Genomic DNA, 27,607 nt, shown 5'->3' on the forward strand with positions numbered 1-27,607 from the left:
TCAGAATAAACCCAAGCATCAGTGAGTTCAAGGATAGCAGGAAACAAAGCAAGGAAAGGAAGGCTATATCAATAATGTTGAGAAACTGTAATACATATAACCAAACAATAAAATTGTACCCCTATGTAACATCATAGACAAAAGTCAACCCAGAATATGTTAAAGACCTAAAAGTAAAGCCTAAAACTGGAAAGCTTCTAAAAGAAAAGAGGGGAGATTGATGTTCGTTGACATTGGTTTCATCAGTAGTTTTGGTTGATTGGTTGACTGGTTGATTGGTTGGTTGGCTGGTTGGTTTGAGGTTAGGGGAGTTGTTTTTGTTTTTGGCAAAGGGAACATGCCAAAAGCTGGGCACAAAAAGCAAAAATAAGCGCGTGAGGCCACCAAAATAAAAAGTTTCAGTACAGAAAAAGAAACATTTAATAAAATAAATAAAATACTGTGAAGCATTTCTCTGGGGGAGCTTTTACGAAAGGCAAAGGACCAACACAGAGATCCCCAATATAGAGAGAGCCAAGAGGCACACAGGAAGCTTTCCATGCCAGTAACCATCAGGAAAATGCAAATCAAAACACAAGGAGGTGCCACTGCAGGCACGTGTGGATGGCAGTTATCAAAATGACAACAGATGTGTACTGACAAGGCTACATGGAGAGTGAACCCTGGGATAAGTTGATGGGCCAGTATTGAACACAGTAAGGAAGCTTCTCAAATGATTAGAACTACCATAATGCTCCAGAAAGCTTCCTCAAGCTATGCACATAAAGGGTCAGAACTTCAGAAAGATACACACACCAGCGTGTCCACAACACTGTTCACCATAGTCAAGACATATAAATATCTTACCATCCACTCACAGAATGATGGGCAAGGAAGTTCTGCTCTGTACATGAGCATTATAAGCATAGCTGACATACAGTTATTCAACTCTTAAAATAACATAAATGGCTATTTGAATTTATTAACCAAAAAATACTTTGAACCAAATGAAATTTAGCATTGTTAAATTTGATATTAGCCATTTATGAAATGTTTAACATTCACAAGATTAATTGAGTCAAAAGTCCATTAACAGATAATTAATAAGCTTTCTTGTCCTGGATAAATTAACCTCTGAATTAGTAGATAACATGATAAGCATGTAAGTTATCCCTAAAATTACTGTTGTATATCAACACTGTTCACAAAAGTTACTCTTGCTTCTATGGTATGAAATTATCTTAAAGTAAAAATGCTGTTTTTTTTATATTTGCCTTTAAGATCTTAAGGTTTTTAGGCAACTTTATGATGTGAAATAGTTTTTTAGATATTATTTAATGAAGAGCTCAACATACACAGGTTTGTACATGATCTTTCTAGTCACAACCCCTAAAAACATATGTTTTATATATTTTTCCATAGTATTTTTCATTCTCAAGTGGCCAATAAAAAGAATGTGTCAGTATCCTCTGAAGAATAAAGTTACTATAAAAAAGGGGCTTCTTCCTGTTTTTTATGTATGCCTGGCATATGAAGTATATGTAATATTCTTTGCACAATAACTTCTATGTCAGGATTTTGAACATAACAGATTTGTTTAATTCCAACATAATCATTCTTTATTGTTCACAAGGGATACCAAAATCTTCAGGTGTTCAATAGTCATATATAAAATGAAATAATTTTCATACCAAGGCATAGGTATACACATATTTCTTTAAATCATTTCTGGATTATTTTACGTTCTTATAGAATGTTATTGCTTAAGAAATAGTATCAATAGAAAGATGCTTACACAATGATCAACACATAGGCAATGTTTTTATAAGAATGTTTAAGATCTCTGGCTGGTCCAATACTCAGCTGTGAAGTTTGTAGGTAAGGAACCTACTTTTTGTAACACTAATTACCTGGAGTCCTCATTAATGGTTCTAATATTGAGCCTTATAAGGGAGGCAGTTTTTTGACACTTTAGTAAACTGTGATATTTAAATTTCTTTTCACAGCTTTAGTGCAGCCTGGGTTCTAGAAAGCTGTAATTTTAGATAAATAGTTTCTATTTCATCTATATTAAAGTGATATAATGTTACAATGGCAAAACTGTTTACTATCAAGATAAAATTAGAAAATTGATAAGCATGTGAATCTAAAATTCCAGGCAAAAAAGTTTGATTTTCACAACTTCATGAAGCCTGTGGGAAATTCACATCATCTTAGCACAGGAGCAAAGAATCTGTAAACACCCTTGACCATAATGAAAGAGGCTGGAATCCCATAGAAGAAGGGATGATTTACACCATCATTGCAACATGGTATTGTCATCTGCAAAGTTCATGATCAAAACTTCCACAGTGGAGTTGTAAATTCCCCTCAGGAGGAGTTAAAGCACTTCTAAAATGCACAGTGACCAATGGTAAATCCCCTCAGGAAGAGGAGGAACATCCCTAGTGGAGTGGAGTCTTGCAAAAGGGTATCTGAGTGTCTGAGTCTATAAATTCTCTCTCTCTCTCTCTCTCTCTCTCTCTCTCTCTCTCTCTCTCTCTCTCTCTCTCTTTCTCTCTCTCTCTCTCCCTGTATTGGATTGGCTTTGTTATTGCTTGTTTATATTATTTTTATTTATTAGTTGGGCTCTTTTTGTTTTTTCTTTCCTCAAGAATACCATTTATATTTATATTAAAATTTTAATAAATAGCCAGGTTGTGGTGGTGCCTTAATACCAGAACTCAGGAGGCAGAGGCAAGTGGATCTCTGGTCTACAGAGTGAGTTCCAGGACAGCCAGAGATACACAGAAAAACCTTGTTTCTAAAAAACAAACAAACGAAAACTTTAATAAATAAGTGCCTTTAGGTTGAGACTTGATTGTCAGTGTATTTTTATTTTGTTTTCATCCACCTAGTATCAATTGCCATCCTAATCCCATTGAATAGAATCCATTTTAATAATTTACTTGCCATAGAATAAAAGTATTAACCTCTCTCTCATCTTATTTGGAAGTAAATACTCAGAACTCGTGTAGAAAGCCAACAACTGACTAAAGTTAATTTTTTTCTACTACAGTGGGTAGTGATTTTAAAATCAACTGGACTCAAACAAGAGTGGAAAATACCAAGATCAAAGAAGGATAAAAATATTGTAAACATTGGAATTGTAGGGAGGTAAACATAAAACCAATCCAAATGGCCTCAAATTCTTTCAAGAAGGAAGGAGGGGAGAGAGACATAAAAAGGAAAGAAAAGTTTAGCTACAAGTCAAACTCCAAACAACATTCTAAGAGACGAGTGTAGAAGTTTCGTCTGTTTAAAGCGGTTCTTCTGAAACCAGTAGGAGACTTAGAGACCAGTTAAACCTTGCTTCTCCATCTGCATGGGTTGTTTTATACAACTTCTTGTCTGTGTTTCTGCAGACATTTTTTCCTAATCAATTTGCTTAAGGATGGGGAGAAAACTGAGGCTAGGTATGAAATGGCCAGTATGAAAATAGTGACGAAGTTTTACATTTTTACAAAGCTTCTTTGCTCTTTGTGCATTTCATGCCACAACATGTGGCTGACTAGCCACATACTGATTAGCCCAAAGTGTGTTCTTCTGACTAACATTGTCTGATACCCTCATCTGAAATCCCATTACAGAATAAATTCCCCTCCTACAGCCCCAGACTTACCAAATCAGTCAATGAAGCAGGTCACAGCAATTTGATTTAAGAAACCACCTATCTCCAAAGAATGCACACCAGTATTTAAGACTCGGTCACTGTGTGTCAATCACTGTACTACATTTCAATGTCACTGTCTGTGCTGATGCTACAAACTGAATTGTGAGTTTCCAGTTGTTGAATATTGTAATTATTTTTGTTAGTGGGATCTTTCTATGGTAACTAAGGTAAAAAAAAAAAAAGATAACTAGAATGAACCCTATTCAAGCTTGGCTGCTGCTGTCCTTCTAAGGAAAGACAGAAGCATAGAAACTCACAGATGGATGATGACAACAGGAAAAGGCATGTCTACAAGACAAGGAGACATACCCTAACCATGCACTGGTCCTTCTAGCTTCCACAAATGTCATGAAAAGTCCAGCTAATGTCACTGGCTCAGTCTGTGGTGCTTTGCTACAATAGGTCCAGCAAGCTAATACCTTCCTGTCTCACCCCAAATCATGTGACATAATAACAACATATAGTGGTAGCTAATTCATGTTTGAGTTCTCAGAAGTGAGTCCAGTGACCAGATTGCTTAGTAGACAGGAACCACAGGCAGGTACAAACCTTTGTGAGGGTTATGTCACTGACCTTTGAAGCTGTTTGATAAGATGGACATCTGTAGACTATCTGACGGTATCTACCCCACACCAGTTTAGAATCAATGAAATCTGGATTTTGATGTGCCTAGAGGAAGTGGGGCTCAGGAAAAGAACCACAAATGGCACAGAAGAATGGGCAGGAAAGGAGGAACCAAAGCATAAACAGCAAAGTGAAGTACTAAACCCTACAACAAATATAAATAAAAATTCCCTTTCAGGAGTGCCACATTTGTATGACTTCCCAAAGCTGACCTCTTGTGATAAATATTAGTCCATGCTTACCAGAAAATCATTTGAAGTTTCAAGCTAACCAAAGCTTTTAAACAGCATGCAGTACAAGTAATAATCAATATTAAGGCAAGCAATAATATATTATATACATATATTATCATTTACTCTTTTACTACAAGTATGAGGAGCACAAAATATATTGGTTCACGTAACAAAAGAACCATCTTTTCCTCCCCAATTGAAATGTGTCAGTAATGAGCTGAAGTCCAACATTATTTACCAAATGGAAAATTCTTCTGGCAACCAAGTGAAGAATTCAGGAAATGTGCAATCCCAGTTTTTTTTTTTTATATTCTGATCCTAGAAAGCAGTTCATTCGTAGCAAAGCAGGTAACATACCGTTTCCACAAAATCTTATTCTATATATTTAGTAAGTACTCTCATTTAGGCCCTAACTTCACATTAAGCACACAGCAGAATTGCCTTTTAAGACTCAAAGTGAGAAATAAAACTATTTGTTACATAACAGATATTCATTTATGTGCAAGTTGGCATCTAGGGATTTTCTACTTCAGAGACAATTAAAAGCAACATCCTGTCTTTAGGGTATTTTTATCACCTCATTAAACCCACCAGCAAGTATCATGTTTTTAGTTGTACCCACAGCTAATTACAATTCAGTATGCTCTCTTGAAAAAGTTGTGTATTTTATCTCATTTTTATTAAACAATTACAAAGACTCCAAAAAGGTCAGAAATGTTCGGTGTTTGTTTATCTATAAGAATGTAATTCTCCAGAAATCTAATGTTTGGATAGTATGTGAAGCTGTGTGCAATGGTTGACCTTATGAAACAAACTATAAATGTCAAAACAGAGCTTAAACTCTCACATTGGTGAGCTTTATGGAACTATTTCAATTATTTATTATAATGAATAAGAACAAATACACTTTTACTCACACTGATAACTCAGGAAGTTATCAGGGAATGTTCCCCTCCATTGCTCATTACACAATAAACTGTGCTATAACTAAGCTCCATAAAACAGCTACAATAATATACAGAATTTTGGAGTCAGGTAGATACATTAAACTTTTTTCAACTTTTTATATTTACACTGTGGGTTTAACTTCGTCTTAAGATCAGTTAAATTGTCCTAAAAGTGTGCTCAGATAGTATGGATAAATCTTCCAGAATATGCACAGAATAACTCCTTTGTCACTTCCCAGGACCTTTTCTCCCCCACATGATGGTGTCACAAGATGGTCTCATGGTAAACACACATGACCAGGGTGACACCATAGCAGCAGAGGAACAATTTTGTCTGTGTTAGAGGCTCATGGAGAAGGGACCTGGGCCCTTGGAGTCTTAACAACTATAATAAAGAAAGATGGAAATTTGCTTCTGCGTGCCTCAGTTATAGGATCCCAACACCTTATCGCTGTAGGAAATAAATACCAGGTCTGAAAATAAGTGAACCATCTACAAGTTTTCCCAAGCTTTAAGTGTTCTTGAAATTAAACATGATAACATTTATGTAATGTAACAGCAATCACAAATTGTAATAGCTTTATACAATCATATACATTATACATACACATGTACTTACAATACATAGACACACAAATTCATACGCACATACATGTACACATGAACACACACACACACATATATATACATATACATATGCCACAACAACAAACATATAGTTGTCAGCATAAATTTAAATTTGGCACAACCTTTAAAACTCCATGCTCAGTTTACACCAGGATATTGCTGTCTATTATCTAACATAGTCTCTGCATAAGAATCAATTGTGTAATTGATCTCTTATTATCTTTAAGTTAATATTATCACATAATAGTATGTATTCCTTTTAAATTCACTACAAATAATTTCCTTTATGTCTTCAACAAGGCCATTTGCTTAGTTTCTTTTAATTTACTCATGAGAATTTACCAAAATCAGTAATCACAACTAATGTAAACTCCCAACCAAAAGGAGAAGTTAATAAAGGCAAAAATTTAATTTGGTTGAATTCTCGGGATTCCTAGAATCTGAAATCATTTTTACAGATCAAAACACCTTTTAGAGGCTAGAGGAACAGCTCAGCATCTAAGAGCACTGTCTGTTCATCCAGAAGACCTGGGTTCAATTCTCAGCACCCACATGGTAGCTTACAACCATCTGTCACTCCAGTCCCATGGTATCTGGTCTCAGTAGGTACCAGAAAGATATATGATGCACAGATATGCATTCAGGCAAAACACCCACACACACATTGCAAAGGAAAAAAAAAAAGTAAAATTTTTAAAATACAGACAAACCTGATGAAATCAAGCACTTTTTAAAATATGAAAATGCACTTCTTTATGAAACATAACCATGAACCCTAGTCACTGATGGACCTACAATGATTACTGAAATTGAAAATCTTTGTGTTAAATTATAGAAACAAGCAAAGGAGAAGTGTGGATTATGATTGGAAACTTGGGGAGAGTCTTGTTCCTTGGTCTCTGATTAACCCTAAGTCCCCAATTAAGTCCCCAACTCCTGGCTAATTTTAGATCTCCCCTCCATGCTAGTAACACAGGCTTTGAAAATGTGGTCCAACAGATTTAGTGAAGCCGCTGTCAATAGAACTCCCTTTGGCCTGTGTCTATAAAGCAGAAACACACTAGCTGCAGATAGACTTTGAATGTTTGATTGTTTTTCTTTTATTTTCTGTCAGAAATGACAGCTTAGGTAAAGCAATATTTGCCATGTTCTTGGCTTATATCCCTGGGATTTAGATAGTTTGGACAGTCCATGATAGGGTTTAGTGCATATGCTAACAGGAGCTGAATCTGTGCTAAAACAAAGCCTGTGTTTCTCATTTCAGAGGAAAGGGAGATCACTTAAACACTGAAAATCTATTACTTTATAGAAAAAAAACTTCAAACAATAATTGACCTTCATAACAACAAATGCAAGCAAGTACATATGTCAGTTGTGACAAGAATGGCCATACTCCTCAGCCTCACAAGGTCGGGCTGACCCAGCATATGCAGTGATCATCACTGGCCACTGTGAATCCCCAATATCATGGTCACACAGGATTTGATTGAGGATATGTAGACTGGTAAACAGGCAAGAACCCCACACACAAACAGGTTTGGAGTCTTGTGTTACTTTGAGACTTGTCTATAAGTCAATGAAATGGCCCTGTGCAGGTAGCATTAAGGTGTCTTGGACAAACAGGTCAAGTATTCATTGGCATTGGGCCTCAACAGATTCATTTATTCCAAAAACACAAGTCACACAGCTAAACTCAAAAGTTGTGTTCCACTCAACTCCACCGCATTGTATCAGTTTACCTCCTATTGACAACAACAAATAAAAATGCACAACCATGCAGCAGCCAGCATAATGGAAGCTCCATCTGTCCAGTGTACTCCCAAGTGACACACCAAGGTCCAAATGTTCCAGTTAGGCTATGAATCTGATCAGTTGAGATGCTTCCAAACTTCCCCCCATTTTATTCTAAGCCCGAATTGACCTACAGTCCTGCTTCACTAGATGCTTGCTGGCTCTCCTTCTCCGCAGCTGGTGACTCAGAAATAGCAGCAACCTTTAAGGAATTCTTGATGGAGCTGAGCTCCCAGATGTGCAAACTGATGATGTGCACTCCACAGCAATGACTGGCAAGCTTATACAAGTTCTTAAGGACAGCCTTCCGGAGCAGAATATACACCCAGGGGTCCAAGATCTGATTCCATGTTGCCATTCGGAGAGCAAAAAGTGTCGTTTCACAGGTCACTGGGGAATTGTTCCCATTTATCGCAATGTTGGCCATTGTTACCTAGAAAATAAACACAATGGGGAAAGCTGTTGATCACAGGCATTTTTTCAGTCCCATAGTTTTCAAGTAGACTACAAATGTGATGTGACCTTTATACCACATACCACAAAGTGCTGCTGTTTTGCAAAATACTGATGAATGGTGGCATAAATTGTGGATTCAGACCATAGAATCTTTTAATTCAAACTGACTTGAAGACTACAAAAATGGCTGGGTGGTGGTGGTGGTGGTGGTGGCGGCGGCGGCAGCGGTGGTGGCACACGCCTTTAATCCCAGCACTTGGGAGGTAGAGGCAGGCAATGAGTTCAAGGCCAGCCTGGGCTACAGAATGAGTTCCAGGAAAGGTGCAAAGCTACACAGAGAAACCCTGTCTTGAAAAACCAAAAAAAAAAAAAAAAAAAAAAAAAGACTACAAAAATGATATTCCACTGTGTATAAACAGACTCATGTGGAAACAAACATTGATACCAGCAATTAGCCTTATACTTCTGGGAATAAGAACTTTAAAGCAAATACACATTTGCTTATTCAATAGCAAATGAAAGTATATTTAAACAAATAAATTATACATAAGCTTTTAAGTGCTTTTAAACAGTGAACTTTGCTGAACATTGTAATACTGGTATTCTAAAGATGAGGAGGGGTCATGAGTTCATGGCCAGTCTGAGATGCATAGAGAGACCCTGACTCAAAAAGAAAAAATAAAAGAACTTTAGAATTTCCCATTGGTAACTACAACATTACCAATATTTTCACCTAATACCAACAACTTCACTTTCTTCATCTCCCACCTTTACTCAGCTAATGTTTCCAGGAGTCTGCATGGAGCTTTCCAAAGACTTTGTAGAGATGGTCCCCATTTCATCTGTGGCTTAGCCATATCAGTGTCTATTTTGGTGTCCTGTGTCCGTTTCATGCATAGACTGCAAAGATTATTTGTTTAACTGGCTCCATAAATGGTTGCCACTATGTATTAAAAATAAGGCAAATCCCCAAGCCTAGCTTTAGCCACCACATACAAAGTTCAAGTAAGAGAATACTGAAAACATCCTATCTGTGAAAATGAGTAATAAACAAGTGAATAGAAAACAATTCAGAAAAATCGTAGTTGTTTGGACCATTGTGCCATCTGGATTAAGAGATAATAAAGCAAACCTGAAAATCCCAAATGAAAAGAAAATCAAGACTGTTGTAAGAAAGAAATGTCTTTATTTACATTTATTACATTTACATGACTGAAGCGTGTGTCCCCTTAACACAACCTTCATTGTCCATATGCACACTCCACAGTGGCTGTCTCATGATGCACACAACACTCGGCCCTTACAACTTCTGATCACAGGCACAACCCTCTGCTCCCGCTGCCTGTGAGGCCCCACTCGGCCCAGAGGCATGGCACCCTCTTGAGTACCGGCTTGAACTGCTTGTGTTTTAAAATCCTCTGCCTTATCTTTCTGTCCATTAATTACTACCCATCCTACAACTCCACCTAAGAATAGTCTCACTCCGATTCATCATCTCCATCGAAATAAATTTGCAGCTGTGGTGGTTCTGGTCCCCATCTATTCCTACTTAGCCACTCACAACAAATGACAATCCTGAACTGATCTATGCACCTTTGAGTGACTTTTTATTTCTGCTACCAAGTACAAAGTAGACATTTAAAATAGACTTCATACATTCACTCGTGTACCTCATAACACAGCTGATTATCAGAGAAGCCTCTGCCCAGTCCTCACAAAAGTCCAATATTTTGAGCCATTAACAGTTTCTCAGTGTTTCTGTAGCAACACAAGCTAATGGGGATTGCAGGGTGGTTTGATATCACTCAAACAGGATCTTGCCAGGCGCCTTTAATCCCAGCACTCAGGAGGCAGAGCTAGGTGAGTCTTTGTGAGCCCGAGTCCAGCCTGGTCTACAAAGTGAGATCCAGGACAGGCTCCAAAGCTACACAGGGAAACCCTGTCGAGAGAGAGAGAGAGAGAGAGAGAGAGAGAGAGAGAGAGAGAGAGAGAGAGAGAGGATCTTCAGCCCAAGCAGATCTTTTGGGAAACAGCTTCTTTTCCAGGAAAATAATGTATCAAACTGCAGACATAAATGTGCTGCAACCAGTGAAATGAAAACTGTCTTGCACAGAGCACCTGGATCAGATGCAGACTGCGTGGTTCTGCTCCCTCTATTTTCGCAATACAACTGCAGAAACGTACCTATACAAGCGTCACTTCTCACAGAAGTGGGGCCAAGGCTTAACCGGCAACTGACATGAGACATTTTCACTTTACTCTTTGTCTGCACTCATCAAATATCTGTTTACCTCCTTTAGGTGAGGAAATGGGCTAGGCATTGAAGACACAGGGTGAATAAAGCAGACACTGTGAAACCTATCATCTATCTGTGAGAATTTTATCGTATTGGTTTGGGTTCAAGGTTGAATGAGTAAATACTTATCTTGCCATACATATATAAAAATCGTGTACTTTCTGTTGGTGAAGCCCAGGCAGACCTGGCCCTGCAAATCCAGGAACAAACGTTCTCCATGCAATTGCATCAAAGAGCCTGCCTTGCACTCAAGACAAGCCCATTTCAAGTGCCTGTTACACTGCAGCCCCTCTCTGATTCTCCTTTCTCCTGGGAACAGTAGTTTGATCACCAGGTGACTGTGAAGAGATGCTCAGTCATCTGCTGAAAGAGCCCATGTCCTCTCTCTAGAACACAAAGCCAGTGCCATGCCTCTCCTTTACCAGGTAACTTCAGCACAAAGAGCGGTTGCTCCAGGGCCCAGATCATTAATTAGTCAGCCATCAAGAAAAAAATATATAGTGATATTTTATTTGTATTGAAATGTGATTTTATTTGTATGTCAATAAAGTTGCCTTGAGGTCAGAGCAAGCCAGAGCAGAAGCTGAGCAGTAGTGGGGCACGCCTTTAATCCCAGCACTTGGGAGGCAGAGCTAGGTAGATCTCTGTGTGTTCAAGGACACAGCCAGCATGGAGACACACGCCTTTAATCTCAATACCAACCATAGAAGACCTGGAGGTCTGTACAAACAGGCAGTGACGAGGAGGTCATGTGGCTGGGTTTACAACCAATGAGAAAACAAAACAGAAAGTCTTTAAATAGACAGGATGCACAGAGGTAGGTCTCTTGCGGAGAGGAAGAACAGCAGAAGCAGTGAAGGGTAAGGTTTTCCGCTCTTGCTCTGACCTCGTGGTTTTTAACTCTGCAATCAGTTCTGTGTTTCTTATTTAACAAGCTGGTTACATCTACAAATATAGGTAGAATATTTCTATAAAAGAAAACACCAATTAGGATGTTATTGATAATGGCACCTTACTGATAGTTTAGAGCAATTGGGGTGTCCAACAAAGGATAAATTGTGGTCATTTTGCATAATGGAAATATACACAGGAAACGGTGTTGGGATTCAGTGTTATCATAAAGAAAGCAAGTCATCAAATGATTTTTATATGATCTCAATTCTGAAAACATGTTGTCTTGTGCATACAATAGAAACTACAGAGGCATTTATCAATGTTTCATTGGTTAACACTGGACAACAGGATTCTGATTCATTTTCCTTTGTTTTTGTGTAATTTACTAATTTTTTAGTGAGATCACATATTGTTTTATTAAGCAGTACCTCTACCAGCTCTGATAGTTTATGTAAATAACTATCTTCCTAAAGAATAAGAACACATGGGGTTTTTGTACATCTGTATATAAGTGGAACAGTATTGAAGGCATACAGAATTTCCTGGAAAGTGGAGCTCTGATACAACTGGGAAGATGCTGGAGATCTGGAGTCCAGATGAAGACTAAGTGTCTGCAAGATGGGCAGGTGAGCTCAATCTGTAGTCATGTAGACACTTCACAAGCCTGGAAAGTATGCTCTGACTGGACCACCCAAACTTACATTCCAGAAAGCTATGCACAGACTCTCATCAAACAGCCTTCCAACTAGTCTACAAGGTTTCTCAGCTACAGAACTATGGAAAGGTACAAATGTGTGTGTGTGTGTGTGTGTGTGTGTGTGTGTGTGTGTGTGTGTGAGAGAGAGAGAGAGAGAGAGAGAGAGAGAGAGAGAGAGAGAGAGAGATCTGTGTGTATCTGTGTCTTTGTGTGAGTATCTCTGACCATGTGTGTCTGTGTGTACAAATATGCATGTGTTAGGCTACATATGTCTTGACAAAGAGTGGCATTGGGTGTCTTCCAAGATTGCTCTTCATTCCTCTTTGTCTTATATACTGAGCTCATGAATTCAGCTTGCCAAGCTAACCAAATGGCTCTGGGGACACCCTGTCTTTGCCTCACAAGTGCTGGGGTAAGAGGTGGGCCACCATGACACCTGACATTTAGCCGGGTGCTAGGGTGTTAAACTTCATTCCCCACATTTGTGCATCAAGCACTGGGCCCAATAAGCAATTGTCCTCTTTTTAGTGACTGAAATTTTCAGTAAGAAGTGTACGGTATGAAGTGCCTGGATTGTATATGAAAATACTCTATTATTTACACTGATAATTTCTTAAATGCTCACAGCCGTGTCAAAGAAATGTATGAGGAGAGCCCATATTCATTTCCAGGTTTCAATGAGCAAAATAAATTACATAATGATTTTTGTTCCATTCAGGCTATACAATAAAATTATGTCAACTATTTAAGGCCATAATAATAGTGAATCTGTGACTTTAGTGACCAACAGCAGACCCCATGTCAGCTAAAGTTTTACTATGGAAATTATTACAGCAACATGTACTCTGTGTCTGCATGTGTTGACCCGAGTCAGGACTCACCCCAGTGGCCATTTACAAGTAAGAGCAGCTATAAACCAGACGTGCTGACACAACCCCAGCACTTGAAAGGCTGGGGCAAGTTTGAGAGCAGCAGGGGCTCCATAGTAAGTTCAAGCAGGCCTGAGCTTGGAGGTAAAACCCTGTCTCAAAAACAGAAGAGCAAACTCAAACAACAGTGGCAAATTCAAGACGTGTGTGTTTATGTTCCTGTCTCTTTGAGCTTCCAAAAACACACTCTTCTAGCAGTGAGTGGATGTCACTGTCGACTGTCCAGGTGTTATGCAAGATAACAATGATACTGAAGCAAAGCTTTAGGGAAATCCTGACAAATAATTAATTCAGCTTCATCATCTGGCAAATCATCACACTAAAATAGTGCCATCTCGAATGCACATTCATTTGCCTGACGAGTTCTTGGCTATGTTCCAGGACAACTGGTTTTTGTTGGGTGAGTTGGGATGTATGCTGTCTCTAAGTGGAGAGACCAACATGATGCAGTTATAATACTGCATGCAAAACAGTAAAGACAAGGAACTCGCTACAAGGAGGGCTGTTTTTAAACACTATCATAAAAATACATATGTCTTTAGAAGTTTGTAGTGCATTAGCACCTCAGTTGTTCAGGCTTAATTAATTTTCAAGGGCTGGAGATGTAGTGTTTAGTGGTTAGACACTTGCAGAGGAAGCATGACAGGTGAGACGGGAGCTCCATGAGAACAAGACAGCCTTGTTGTTTGAGCAGTTGTGAACTTAGCATCCTTCAGATGCAGAATCAATTTTCCCTGGCACCACATTTTTTAAGTGATTTAAGTGGATGTATAATCAAATCATTCCCTGGAGAAGTACCCTATTCTTAGAAACCAAAAGCCTTAGTGTAATAGTCACAAAATCCCTTTCCATGTGAATGACGTTTGTGAAAATTATGTAGAGTTCTCATCTAGTCATTGAAGCAGATTATGCAGGCTAGTTTTATGTCAACTTGACACAAGCTAGAGTCATCTGAGGGGAGGAGACCTCTACTGAGAAATCTGCTTCATAAGATTTGGCTGTAGCCAAGCCTGTAGGGAATTTTCTTACTGATTGATGGGGCGGGGTCTCCCCATTGAAGGTAGTGCCATCCCTTGGGCAGGTGGTCCTGAGTTTATAGGAAAGCAGGCTGAACAAGCCCTGGAAAATGAGCCAATAGGCAGCACCCTTACATGGCCTCTGCATCAGCTCCTGGCTCCAGGTTCCTGTCCTCTGAATTCCTGCCCTGACTTCCTTCAGCATGAACTGTTACATGGAAAAGCAAGTGAATTAACCTTTTCCTCCCCATGTTGCTTTCGTTGTGGTGTTTTGTCACAGCAACAGAAACATAACTAAGACACAGGTTTCCTCCATGACTTCATATTATAGTTTATCTTGCTCTAAGCAAACCGTTCTTTCTCCATCAGCTTTAGAGGCGGCTGGCCAAGCCTACAAGGAATCACATGGGTCTGAGGAAGCACAACCCACTGGTTTTCAAACTGCCGTCATTTCTAACTTTGTCACCCAAGGGTAATCTTTACATTTTACTGTTGGGGGATTTCTTAAGGCAACTCCACGTAGTTAAAAAGGAGGTTTATTTTGGGGTAACTTACAGCCAGTAAAGGGATTGGTAATAGGATCTGGGAGAGGTGAGGTGCAGTCCAGCTGGGTTCTCTGGAAAGTTACACTCGGTCTATCATCCAGCATCCAGGATCACTAGGAACCAAGAGAGCTGGCACATCTGGATCTCGGGTCTTAAGGGCTCCCGTGTCAGTCCTGCCCCAGGGGCGCATCATAGGTAGGCACAGCAGTTACCAGAAGCCCCACTAAGGGTAGTACTTCCAGGTCAAAGCTGGAACAACTACCCACTACATTTTACACTTAAGAATGGCAGGCTGATCATGATGATTCAATATGCCTCAGCTTCCCATCAAATAAGAGAAACTCTTTCCAGTACTTTATGAAGGGATTGTGTGGTGATATTTACTTGTGCACCCCAATAAAGCATATCTGGGGATCAGAGGAAAAAGCCAGCCACTATAATAAACATAGAGGTCAGACAATGGTAGCACATGCCTTTAATCCTACCATTTGGGAGGCAAAGATTCAAGAACCCACTAGGAAAAGAGCCAGGCATGGTGACACATGCCTTTAATCCCAGCACTAGTTAATCATAGAAGTCTGGCAGTCTGTACAGACAGACAGGAAGTGATAGAGCTGGGCAGAGGAAGTGTTGTAGCTTGGAGGAGAGAGGAAGTAAAATGGCAGGGCACAGAAAGGCATATAGATAGGTGTGAGTATACAGGAAGTAGCTCTCTTGGGCTGAGGATTTCCTAGAGGTAAGCACTTGTGGCTTACCTTGTTCTATTCCTCTGATCTCTTAGTTTTCACCCCAGTATCTGGCTCTTGATTTTTTTTATTAATAAGATTGTTTAGCTATTCACTTTACAGGACCACACTGGGGCTCTTAGTGTTTAGAAAGTTAACATTTACAAGCTATTTAGGAATTAAATACATTTGAGGTGATTCACCTCTACAGATTGATCCTATTCTTGCAAACAGGATCATTAAAAAGGGAGTTACATGGCACACTCAACAACCTCAACACACAGAAGGTGGAGGCCAGGTTCTGCTGCATATTGAGTTCAAGGCCAGTTTCAGCAACATACTGAGACTTGGTCTCAAAAAAGTGAAATAATTGTGACAAAAACCTGCAGGGGGAAAATTCTGGCTCCTATGCAGTTCCAGAATAATAGACATAGGAACTAATATATGTTATATGAATATATACACATATATTATATGTATCTAAAACTACAAGATGAAAATTACATACTCTGGCATGATAAATGCTTTTGTATATTTTTATATTTTGGTTTTTTGAGACAGGGTTTTTTATGTAGATTTAGAGCTTGTTCTAGAACTTGCTCTATAGACCATGCTGTCTCAAACTGACAGAGATCTACCTGTCAGTGCTTCCTGAGTGCTGAGTTTAAAGGCATGTGTCAGCACTGCCTGGTCACAGGTGTTTTTGAATATGAAGGGTTTTTTCCCCTGACTAAATTATATAGTTTCTATATCTCAATCATTCATATGTTAAAAACACTTAAATTAGTATTTCTCAGGCCAGCCTAGTCTGCAGAGCTAGTTCCAGGACATCTAGGGCTGTTACACAGAGAAAACCTGTCTCAAGGAAGGAAAAAAAAAAAAAAAGATTTTTGCATTTGATGGGTGATTCTGAGATAGGAATGTACTCAACAGGGTGTTCTCAACAGGAGGGAAAAGAACAAAGGGCTGTGTGTGTGTGAGTGTACAAGTGTGAGGAGGAAGCCAGAGAACAACCTCCAGGATCCTCCCTGAAGAATAATCCACCATGTTTTTTGAAACTAAGTCTTCTATCACTGGCATGAGGATTGACAAGCAGGGTAGGCTAGCTTCCCAGGGAGCCCTGAGATCCTGTCTCTCTGCCTTTCCAGTGCTAGGATTACAGACACAGACCAGCTCAGGCCCCAGACTTGCAAGGCAAGCATTCCCTCCCTGAGCTGCCTCTCCAGCTGTTTGCATCTTCTCAGACAGAGTACCTGTAATCCATGCTGGCATCAAACTTACTGTATAGACCCAGCTGAGACACTCAGCCTCCTGTCTCCAAGTGCTGGGGTCACATGTGTGTGATACTTACCATGTCTAGCTCTAGCCAGTGAAAAATGGGGACATCCTGGAAGTACAGCACAGTACTGATAAGTGAAGACATGTAAAGACTCTGTATATGTGTTGGAATTTGTTCATGGAGGACTAACCAATAACCTCACAGAATATTTCTTACTCTGTCAAAGATTGTCAAAGATAAAAGGAAAGGAGAGAAGAGGATATGCTGTTGTGACATCAAATCCGTGATACAGGTACATCCTCCCTTTGCTACAGTGACTCTTCCATTACTACAGCGACAAACCTCTCTTTATTCTGGTGACGGTCTTCCCTTGTAGTGACACCCTCCCTTTGTAATATAAGAATCCCAGATCAAAAAGCTCTCTATTCATTTTGTATCTTCATACAAGCCGAGTAGATAATGTATGCAATGAACAGTGATTTCTTCAGGAAAGGGAAAATACATAGCTTAATTCATTTCATAATGAAAAACCCCTCAGAGGTCCTTGCTTCTGATGTGAGGCAAAACAAAACAGATGTTACCTTGCCCTTATTATGGTAGCTAGAAAGCGGTGAAAGTAAATGTGAAACCCAAGTCTACCTGACTGGTGGCATGCTATAGTTACTAACAAGATGATGAACGAGCAGCAATACAAACATCAGCTGAGCACTTACTATGCTTCATGGTGCTTACTAGTATCTACTTAAACTTTAAATACTTGTTTCCAAGTATGAAAAAGTAGCATTATTCCTATTTTAAGATGTTGACACCAAGACATGAAGAGGGTTAACTTGTTCAAGGTTACCCAACTAAACTATGATAGATGGCTCAGTATTTAAAAGTACTTGTAGCCGGAAGGTTTCTCCTGGTCCCAAGTTTCTCTGGGCCCTCCCAGCTCTGTGGTCCTGCAGTCACTTATAAAATAATCACTCAGATGCTTAATATTATTTACAAGCTATATGGCCTATGGCAGGCCTCTTGCTAGCTTGCTCTTATATCCTAAATTAACTCATTTCAATTAATCTATGTTTTGCCACATGTTCGGTGGCTTTACCAGTCTGCTGGCATGTTGCTTCTTGAGTGGCAGGCTGGCATCTCTCTTGCCTCTGCCGTTCTTCTTCCTCTCTCTCTCTTGGATTTCCTGCCCAGCTATAATCTCACCATAGGCCAGAGCACCTTCTTTATTAACCAATCATAGTAACACATATTCACAGCATACAGGAAGACATCCCACAGCAGGTACTTGCAGCTCTTACAGCAGACATGAATTCGGTTCCCAGTACCCACACTGAGTAGCTCGCAATCACCTTTAACTCCAGCTCTGGGAGATCTGATGCATTATTTTCATCTCAGTGGAAACATACACATGCACATACCCACACATGGACACAGACACACACATACACACAAATAAAAATAAAGTAAGCCTTACTAAAACAAAATATGGAGGCACTGGGATTTGGTGAGTGGGAACTGGCAGGTAAGGAGTCAAGAAGCAGCCTCCCTGGCCTTGGTAGAACTCAGGTTTCAAACTTGAAGTTTCAATTTCTGTTCACTTAGATGTCCAGTTGTCTTTCAATTAACCTTCTACTATCGCTAGTATCTTCTTGAAGCAGATGTCAACTTGGAGAGGCAGGTCCATGTTTAAGAATACTTACTGTGCAGTCATGAGGACTGGAGTTGCAGTCTCAGCTAAGCATCCCACAAATGCCTGTATCTCTAGCTCCAAGGGTCTGGTAGCCTCCTCTGGCCTCTTGTATGTACACACAGGCACATACACATTTACATACACTCACACAGACACACACATGCAAACATACACACACAAAAATAATGTTTAAGACAGAAAGAAATAGTTGTCAAAATGATACAAGGTTAGAATCTGTTCTGGAATGAAAGGGTGATTTTAAAACCATGAGCTAACAAACATAAAATGATTGCTACCATGAGGTAATGCTGTGGGATGTTCTGTATGTTAAATGTGTTGCTCTGATTGGCTAATAAATAAAACACTGATTGGCCAGTAGCCAGGCAGGAAGTATAGGCAGGACAAGCAGAGAAGAGAATTTTAGGAAATGGAAGGCTGAGGCAGAGAGACACTGCCAGCCACCACCATGAGAAGATGTCAAGATATCGGTAAGCCAGGAGCCACATGGCAACTTATAGATGAATAGAAATGAGTTAATTTAAGATATAAGAACAGTTAGCAAGAAGCCTGCCACAGCCAAACAGTTTAGAAGTACTATAAGTCTCTATGCTTACTTGGTTGGGTCTGAGCTGCTGTGGGACTGGCAGGTGAGAGAGATTTGTCCTGACCGTGGGTCAGGCAGGAAAACTCTAGTGACAAGGCAATGCCAGCACCTTTTTACTTGTTTGTTTTGAGACAGGGTTTCACTATGTAGCCCTGGTTGGCCTAAAACTTGCTATGTAGACCAAACTGGCCTCTTAGTCTTGCCTCTGCCTCCTGAGTGCTGTAACTAAAAGTGTGCACCACCACACCATTTTTAATTTTTTTTAATTAAGAAAATTTTTTCATTCATTTTATATACTAAGCAAAGATCCCCCTCTTCCCTCCTCCACGCTCCCAGCCTCCCCACCCAACCCATCCCCACTCCTCCCCACAAGAAGACAAGGTCTCACATGGGGAGGCACATCCAATAGAGGCAAGTCCAAGTCCTCCCTCCTGCCTCAAGGCTGCATGAAGTGTCCCATCATAGATAGTGGGCTCCACAAAGCCCCCTCATGCAGCACCTTGTGTTTTTAAAGTAAGATGATATCATAAAGTGATGTATCCTTTTTAAGGGTCTTTATATCCATCCCATGACAAATGGCATGATTTTCATTTTGACAGCCTTTTCTATCTCATCCTCACATGGGTGTTCAGATGCTTCTTGGACCTGGTTTTTAATTATTTATTCCAAGAAGTCATTATTCTAATTATGGTCCTTACTCCATCATTTCTGTCTCTGGCAATGGTGACAGTTAAAAGTCCATAGGCAAAAGATCAGGTTTAAAGAAGAAAGCTGGCATGTATTCCACCAGAATTTGAGGTATTTTTTAACTGTGCATTTTCCAGCATTGTGAATTCTGGTTTCCAGTCATGATGGCTGCTATTAGACCCACGGTTAATATAAAACTTTGTTTATTCTCTCACTGTAGCCGCAGGTATTTCCATTCTAATCAAGAAGTGTTTATCTTTCCTGGCATAACCGGAGTGATCACAAGCATCGTGTGTGTGAATGATGATGAAAATGACTAGCTGGAAGTTGGTCACAGAATTAGAAAGGCATTGTTTCATGAGCAAATCCTACTTTATTTGACTATTTACAACACGCCTTTTATAGCAAGAGCAGATGGTACCAATAAGGTGTTTTGGTAAACCATCTGTCCTGCAACACAGAATGTTTTTCCAGAGAGAAATTTCCAGTGGCCCCAGTGGTTTGTTAATACAGTAGTTTGAAAAGATTGCCCAAAGCATTTCTAAGCTCTAATACAATCATTTGTCATTTGATGGGAACTCCTAATGAAATGGGTGTCCCATTAAAAATAAAAAACATCCATAAATTTTAGAGAAACTAGGATTTGAAAAAGCTATCCTAAGCTCATAGACCACATGTACTCTCCACAAGTCTCTGGATATTTTTATATCCTCTTTCCAGACAAGAAAATGAAACAGTGGATTGCACAGCTGGGAGGAGTGGGGCCAAGGTGAGAAATGAGGTCTGCTTGACTCTAAAGCAGAGCTGAAGGATAGGCAAAAACAAGATCCATACAAGCTCAGGAAACAGCCCTTGCTGATCAGTCAGTCTAGTTAATTTAAATAATTTTAGTTACCATGATTTTTTGTCCATCTACTTAATGGGTAACAATGATAAGACAATGGTTATTTAGCATCTAAACTAACCCCTTCAGGATCATATAGTTATGTTTTAGTTTTGTGTGGTTATTTATTAGTTTTTTACACAAGGTTCTTAGGTAGCCAAGGATAGTCCCAAACTCATATATAGCTGAAGCTGGCCTTGAATATTTTTTGTCTCTATCTCTTATTTATTCTTCCCAAATACCATGATTTCAGGTGTGTGTCACCATGCACTACTACAGTTGTGCCTTTAATTTTCTTCAGAGTGGAGCAGCAAAGTGAAATCCCTCTTCTTTAGTTATAACTCAAGATCGGCACTAGAATGTTCTAGGTTACAACTTGTAGACTTGAATCGTTGATTAAATTTGCCTTTGCCCATGTGATCTTCAGCACTTTGGATACCCATCCTATGATATGTATAGGCATATCAATTTATAAATGCATAAAGTAATACAGTCTGAGATACTTGGCCATGGAATTCTACCCTTAGTCTATTTCTATGAAATACCTAACCCCACAGTTATTGGTACAGTCTGGTCATGGATCAGAGGTATCAATCCATGGTCTTTAGATACTTTTGGCCTTTGATGGCAAATCAGAGAAAATTGTTCACCTAATGACAGCCAGGTGCAAGGAGGAACAGAGCAGGGATTAGGGTCCTAATATCCTTTCAAAGGTATGCTTATACTTATCTAACATCCTTCTACTAGACACCAACCCCCAAAGCTTTTTACCATGGACCAAGCCTTCAACAAATAGGCTTTAAGTTACATGAAAGATCCAAATTATAGCAATGTTAAGAAAGGTGTAAAAATGGCATCAGGGGCTAAGAAAATGGCTTGGTGGGGGAAAGCACAATTGTTCTGCAACTGTGAGTACCTGAGTTCAAATCTGTGGGCATGGCCACTCATGCCTATAACCATAGCATGGGAAAGGGGGCAGAGACAGGCAGATCCTAAAAGCTCACAGGCAGATGAGCCTAGCAGAAAGAGGAGACAGTTTAGTGAGAGACCCTGCCTCCAGGCAATACTATGGAGAGGAACAGAAGGGTACACTCAGTCCAAACAGCATCACAAGACTTCAGTGTCTGGGCTTTGGCTGCAGAGCCCAGTGACACACAGCTATCCACATGGGAGGAGCAAGGGGCTGACTGCATCTCACACCAGGAGCAGAGAGAGAGCAAGCTGCCAGATTCAAGCTTTTGAACTCTCCTTTCACAAGAACTAATAAGGCATTCCACAAAAACTAGACTCCCAAAGGAGTAACATATTTCAGTAACATAAAGACCTCCCACTAGGCCTCTCCCTCTAACAGGCAAACCTGAGAACTAAGACTTCACTGACAGTCCTTTACTCAAGGCAAAGAGAGCACTAAACATCCAAAGCATAACAATTAGTAACTTAAAAAAAATCAGAGACACTTCTCCATACTCAATTCAAGAGACACTAATGATATGCTATAATAAATATTAAATCTCATTTAAAATATCACTTATACTAGTAATAATGAAGATATATAATTAAGGAGCAATAACTTTTAAGATTATCTTTTAATTACGGGTGTGAATATCTGTGTCCATTTGTGTCTCTGCACACATGCATGTGGGTACTTGTAGAGGCCAAAAGAAGACTTTAAATCTCCTGGAGCTGGAGTTACAGGCAGTTGTGAGCTAGCCAATAATGGTCCTAGAAACCAAACTTTAGTCCTCTGCAAGACTGGCAAGCATGCTTAAGAAGAGTTAACTGTTGAGCCATCTCTCCAGTCCCAACAACAACAACAAATTTAAAGGACTAAACATTTCAACTTCTAAATTTTTTATGTCATTTTTTATGGGCACACTTCGTTCATTACAATGTACCTTATCAGTGGCCCTTTTAAAGTATTTAGAATATTAGCACAAATAAATTAGAATGAGATAAGTAATGAACTCTACAGAAATGAAACAGATGGGCAAAAGCATTATATTCTATATGTTAACCAAATGTATGTTTCCCTCCTTGAAGTAACTGGGAAAATAAATGCTAAGCTTCTCTTTCTTTTATGAAGAATTCCTGGAGTTTATGTATGGGGAAATGGCTGCTAAAATGTTTGCCATGTAAGCATGAGAACCTAATTTGATCTCCAGAACTCTTAGAGAAGCCCTGGCATGGCCCACACTGGCATTGCCAGCATTTGGGAGGAGATCGGTGGGTTTATGGGACTTGCTCCCTAACCAGCCTATAAAAAAGGAGATTTTACCTAAAATCAAATCAAAACAAACAAACAAAAAACCAAGGTGGACAGAGTCTGAGGAATGACATCTGAGTTGACTTCTGACCTCCAGAAACAGGTGTGTACATGTGCACATGCAGCCACATACATGTAAAGATATACACAATACACACCACACTTTTTTTAACAGAAAAAAAGAATTTCTCTCACTAATAATTTCCCTATATTCAGGGAAAATGGGGTCATTCTGGCACGAGGGTTTAGACAACTCAGATTAGAGGTTTCAGGAGCACAAAGGCTAGCATAGAAGAGATAACAGGTCTACAACTCTGGAGAAGGCAACTAAGAAAAGCTGCTAGCCTATGTGGCCAGAATCCGACCAGCAGGATGACCCTTCTACCCCACCTGAGGGGACAGGGTCAAAACTACAGCTCAGATGCTTCTCCCTGTAAGAGCTCAGACTCTTCCAAATATATGAGCCCTTGTGGTGATATTTCATTTGTGCTGAAATGTGGTGATATTTTATTTGTATGTTAATAAATAAAGCTTGCCTGGAGATCAGGAGAAAAGGCCAGGCATTTTCAGTAAACAAGAAGTCAGGCAGCACAGGCCCTTAATCCCTTAGCAGGCAGGACCTCTGTGTGATCAAGCCCACGCTAGGGAACAGAGCCAAGCATGGTCACACACGCCTTAAATTCCAGTACCAACCATAGAGGCCTGGAGGTCTGTACAGACAGACAGAAAGTGACAGAGCTGCATAGGAAGAGGAAGTGAGATAGCTGGGTTAAGATAGCCAATGAGAGGGCAGAACAGCAATGCAGTAAAGGTGTGGGTAGACAGGAAGTAACGCACATTTGGAAGCTGCAGAGTTGGTGAGGTAAGGTTGGCTGTTGGCTTTCCCTATTTCCCTAATCTAAGGCTTTCACCCCTATATTTGGCTCTGTGTTTTTTTATTTAATAAGACCATTTAGAAATTTGTCTACAAGCCCTGGAAACATTGTCATTACCTGACTTCAGATTGGGAAATGACAGAGTTAAAGGCTCTCCTACAAGTTTCCTCTTGGGCTCCAAGGACTAATCAAAAGGCAGAGTTAAAGGCCCAACATTCTTCACCAGGACCTCAACACAGCTCACCACAGTTAAGCTATGTGAATAAATGTAAAAAAAAAAAAACCAAAAAATAGTTTTTGGTGTCAAATTATTCTTAAATTGTGAATGCATTCAAGGTAGACAATAGAGACACCTTTATATGTATTTTATAATCATTGCCAAATCAAAAGCATGATGTCACCAAACAGTACTCATCACTCACTCCTGACACCCCATAACACTAAGGCTCTTCCTCTGGAGAAATCAGTAAATATCAGAAAATTGTTTTCTTGCTAGACCGTGTAAGACTGACACTCTAGTTCTACCACCCTTTTTTCCATTGTATTTTTCTGTTATTTTTTCTATCAAGTTGCCAGGTCTTGTGGTATTGTTTGTAACACCAAAAAGCCAAGTCCTTCCTCTGCAGTTATGTGGAAGCTATTGTATTCTTGAGAGGTTTTGCAAGTTATACCACAAAAATAGCCACACTTAAAACAGTATGGTTTCTCCAGAAACACACAAGTAAAAATAAATAGAGATGATGCTTTGGATTTAGGTAAACTACTTAATACAGATGATGAGGTGGATTAGCATCCAGATTTCCCTGACTGGGCTAACTAGTGGACAGTTTGGGATATAAAATCCCTCTAATCCTGAACCCCAGAAGTCTAAACTCTCAAAAGGTACTGGAGTCTGGCTTGTACTGTAAAGAAGAACTGATCTTATTAATCACGCTCATATTAAAAAGAAAACCAGGATATGGCATGAGCTTCTAATGGCATTTGCTACATTTATGAAAAAGAAATGTATGAGGAAAAGACAGGGTCATTTAACATATGCAAGAAAAGAAAGCTCAGGAATCAACAATGAAACTCAAAAGGCAAGATTGCCCTTCTCAAAGAAACACAAGTCAGAACTCATTTCACAAAACAGAGGCTATATGAGCAAGCCCAATTCAAGGGCTATGGCCAAGAACGTTTGTATCTACTACACATAGACAAAGTTTCTCAGAAAATGAGTTCCTTGAAAGGCCATGTATTTCATGGGTCTCTTGTAACAGAGCTAGTTCTGCCCATACCTCCACAAATAGACTACACATTCCTGTGAAGTGAAGATCTTATTTCAGTCATGTTTATATGCCTATGCAACACATGTGAAAATGTCAGTAGTAGGTGTTTGGTCACTACTTTTTAATTACCACTGAATTTCACTAGAGGATAAAGTACAACATGGCCTAATAATGATGAGGACCAGACAGAACCTTAATTTATTAGATGCTTATGAGATAATATGTGAAAACTCTTATGGTTCCTTATCCATTCATGTCCAAAGTGAATTTCACATAGATTTAATAATCTGTCAAAGGATGCATTAGGCTGTAGGAACTCACTTCATAGATGTAGAGGTTCAAACATTGACTAAGGAGACTAACTTCATACTTTCATTGAGATGGACTGGGTGCATGCATGTACGTGAAGTCAGCACTGACAGAGATGCTCAGGGACAGACATCATACAGTAGTGATCTCTCTGCACTTAGTGACTGTCTGACAAATGTTTGATTGGTGAATACAAGTTTCCTGTTTCACTTGGAATGAACACAAGCCCCTTCTTGCCAGGTCCAGAAGCTAGAATAAAGAACCTCTATGCTGTGAATATCGCTCTGTGTAAATAAAGTTCTGATTGGCCAGTGGCCAGGCAGGAAGTATAGGCGGGACAAGAGAGAAGAGAATTCTGGGAAGTAGAAGGCTGGAGGAGACACCGCCAGCTACCGCCATGAAAAGCAACATGTAAAAACACTGGTAAGCCACGAGCCATGTGGCAAAGTATAGACTAACAGAAATGGGTTAATTTAAGATAGAAGAAGTAGATAAGAAGAAGCCTGCCATGGCCATACAGTTTGTAAACAATGTAAGTTTCTGTGTGCTTTCTTGGTTGGGTCTGAGCAACTGTGGGACTGGCGGGTAAGAGAGATTTGTCCTGACTGGGCCAGGCAGGAAAACTCTAACTACACCTCTACTCAGAAATCAGAGATCTCAGGACAGAATTTCCTGGGGCTGGTTATGGTAGCATCATCTTCTTTTTTTCTCTTCAGATATGTTTGCTTCTTTAGAAGACTCATTAAAATAGTCTAAGGTTTTCTAAAAAAATAAAAATTTTAAGAAGCTCCAGTGTCATCTATAGCTGTATTCCTTTAGACATGCAGCTGTAAGCTCCTTATGAGACTGTCCTTGGCAATCTGATTAAAATATCCCCATACCCACTCCAGCTTAGGGTAACCTTAATTTGAAACCCCTGACAATTCTTGTGTTTACTTATCCTCTATTCCTCTCCACACTGACCTTCACTCTCTGCAACAACACCTACAGAAGAGCCTAACCTTCACAAGAAAACAGGTACTGCTGACCACCTGGCAGCACAGTCTTAGCTTGAACATATATTGTCTGACAAATGCAATGCATTGATAAAATATTTATTGAATGAATGAGTAGATATTTGTAAGCATATTGCATTTACATATGTGTTTTCATTGGCTTATTTTTTCACTTTTCTTTATTAAGAAATTTTCTGCTCACTCCACATGCTAGCCAAAGATCCCTCCTTCCTCCTCCCACCCCACAGCCCTCTTTCCCAAGCTACCCCACATCCCCCAAATCCAGGTCTCCCATGGGGAGTCAGCAGAGCCCAGTTCACTGAGCCTAGGCAGGTCCAAGCCCCTTCCCACTGCACCAAGGCTGTGCAAGGTGTCACATCACAGGCACTGGATTCCAGAAGCCTGCCCATAGACCAGGGACAGATCCTGATCCTCCTGTCATTGGCTTATTTTAAAAATAGTGAATTTTCATTAAGGCCATACCTTTGGATCCATTCAAAAATCAAGACCTTAGAGCAAGAGAGATGGCTCAGCAGCTAAGAGAAAATACCGCTATTGCAAATTCAATTCCCAGAACCCGTATCAGGTGATTCATAACTGTGTTTAACTTCAGCTCTAGGAGATCCAATTTCTGGCCTCCAAGGGACACTGTATTCATGTGTGCATGTAGACACACATACAGACATGCATGTGCACACATGCATACACAAGAGGGAGATGTGAAAGCAGCTGGGTATCGCCATGAGTGCCTATAAACCCAGGACTTCAGAAGGGGAACACAAGAGGATCATGGGGCTCACTATCCACAATCCTGGCTCCGGGTTCAGTGAGAAATCCTGCCTCAAGGGAACAAGATGGAGAGAGCAGCCTCCTCTTCTGGCTTCCTCATACACAGGTATGGATATGCATAGTACATAAACACACACAAAGAACTATGGTGTCCTCCAGCTACAGACACGTCTGGGTATGAGGGCAAGCAGTGGTGCCCTGGTCCTAAAACCATCAGATGTAGCAAGACACTTGGGCCAATAATCATTCTGCTCAAAGTGAGATGAATACATCAAAATAAAGGTTTGCTTTGCTGTAACCAAAACCCTATAGCTGGTTCCTCGCAGCTCCCTCTGGCTTTAACCAAAGTCTGCCATGAACACAGGCAAGGGACTTGTGACCTCTATGCATGGCTTTAACATTTCAATGACAAGAGTAAAGAAAAGATGCTGCTCAAAGACCAAAATATCTACAAAATCAAGTGTGATTTTAACATTCATTGCCAACTAACAAGGCTG

The 27,607-nt window shown here is 39.9% G+C and overlaps 1 protein-coding gene across 2 annotated transcripts in view; it reads right to left on the reverse strand.

Moving 5' to 3' along the window:
* Positions 1-6,856: 6,856 nt before the first annotated feature.
* Positions 6,857-27,607, reverse strand: part of Ptgfr (prostaglandin F receptor) — a 38,959-nt gene continuing 18,208 nt past the window's right edge. For both annotated transcript variants that reach the window (XM_036190969.1, XM_036190970.1), the window contains exon 3: positions 6,857-8,346. In XM_036190969.1, coding sequence (XP_036046862.1) covers positions 8,044-8,346 — 303 coding nt within the window. In that variant the 3' untranslated portion in view covers positions 6,857-8,043. The remainder of the gene's footprint in view (positions 8,347-27,607) is intronic.

The sequence above is a fragment of the Onychomys torridus genome, chromosome 6 (assembly GCF_903995425.1).
Source record: "Onychomys torridus chromosome 6, mOncTor1.1, whole genome shotgun sequence".
Lineage (NCBI taxonomy): Eukaryota > Metazoa > Chordata > Mammalia > Rodentia > Cricetidae > Onychomys > Onychomys torridus.